The following is a 1,318-nucleotide window of genomic DNA, read 5'->3' on the forward strand; positions in this document are numbered from 1 at the left end:
GGGCCCCCATGGGGGCCCCTCATCCAGCCAGGCGGAGGACGTGGCAAAGACCCTCTTGTCGCAGAAGCGGCCAAAGCCGTTGACGAGCTTGCCTAGAGAGATGATGAGTTGCCCTGCTGCTGCTGCTGCTGCTGCTTCTGCTGCTGCTGCTGCTGCTGGTGCTTCGAGCAGCAGCAGCAGCAGTAGCAGCAGTAGCAGCAGCAGCAATAGCAGTGGTACTAGCAGCAGCAACAACAGCAGCAATAGCAGTAGTAATAACAATAGCAACAGCAGCAGCAGCAGCAGCAGCAGCAGCAGCAGCAGCAAACAGGCCTCGCCTCTGGCGCGCAACGGCGCCAAGGGGAGCAGCGGGGGGCTGATTGACTTGGGCTTGAATACTGACATCCTGCAGTCTCTGCTTAGCATGGGGGTCCCCCAGGGGGGCCCCTCATCGCGAGATGGGTGGCCGGGGGGGGGCCCCTGGGGCCCCTGGGGCCCCAAAGCAACCACAAGGGCGGGGGGCCCCTGGGCAGTGCTGGCACCTGTACCCCCAGTGACGCCAACAACAAGCGAGACGCGGGGGGGATGTGAAGAAAGAATAAAAGATGAGCTGCTGGAGCCGCAGCAGCAGAAGCAGCAGAAGCAGCAAAAGATGCAGAGAGCTGCGCTGCTTCCTCTTGATTTGCTGCAGCAACTCGGACACAAACACCCGGTTGCTGAGGAGACGAAGCAGCAGCAGCAGCAGCAGCAACAGCAGCAGCAGCAGCAGCAGCAGAAACAGAAGCAGAAACAACACCAGCAAGAGCAGCTGCAGCAGCAAGATCCTCTCAAACTGCTGGAGGCTGCTGCAGCAGCAAAGCTGCAGCGGCCCTGCACGACAGAGGAGCTGACCCTCATGCTGCAGGAGGCCCCGCTAAAGGGGGGTGGGGGCCCCCTCAAGAAGATGGGGGGGGCCCCCAGGACGATCGGGGGGCCCCCAAAGACAATGGGGGCCCCCTCCTCTCCATCTGTTGAAGCTGCGCTCGCGCACGAAACTGGAGGTACGCGATACACAGCTCTGCGGTGTTTCGCTCTCGCTGCTGCTGCTGCTGCTGCTGCTGCTGGGTGATGACGCACTGCTGCTGCTCTGCTGCTGCTGGCTGCTCTGCTGCTGCTGCTGTGTGGTGCCATATCGCCACTACTTGTGCTGCTGCTGCTGTTGGTGGTTGCTGCAGGAGGAGGAGCTGCTGCTGACGAGCTGGGAGATTTGTTATTTGATACAGGACGGAATCACGCAGCGGAAGGGGGGGCCCCCGGGGGGGGGGGGCCCGGCGGGGGGGCCCCCGGGGGGGGGGGGCCC

The 1,318-nt window shown here is 63.2% G+C and overlaps 1 protein-coding gene across 1 annotated transcript; it reads left to right on the plus strand.

The window, feature by feature from the left end:
• Positions 1–100: 100 nt before the first annotated feature.
• EMH_0036730 (uncharacterized protein) lies at positions 101–1,087 on the plus strand (the record flags this gene model as incomplete). Its single annotated transcript, XM_013495117.1, has 1 exon — positions 101–1,087. The coding sequence occupies one exon, from the start codon at positions 101–103 to the stop codon at positions 1,085–1,087; it is 987 nt and encodes a 328-aa protein (XP_013350571.1).
• Positions 1,088–1,318: the final 231 nt, after the last annotated feature.

The sequence above is a fragment of the Eimeria mitis genome, genomic scaffold (assembly GCF_000499745.2).
Source record: "Eimeria mitis Houghton genomic scaffold, Emh_scaff1426, whole genome shotgun sequence".
NCBI classification, from domain to species: Eukaryota; Apicomplexa; class Conoidasida; order Eucoccidiorida; family Eimeriidae; genus Eimeria; species Eimeria mitis.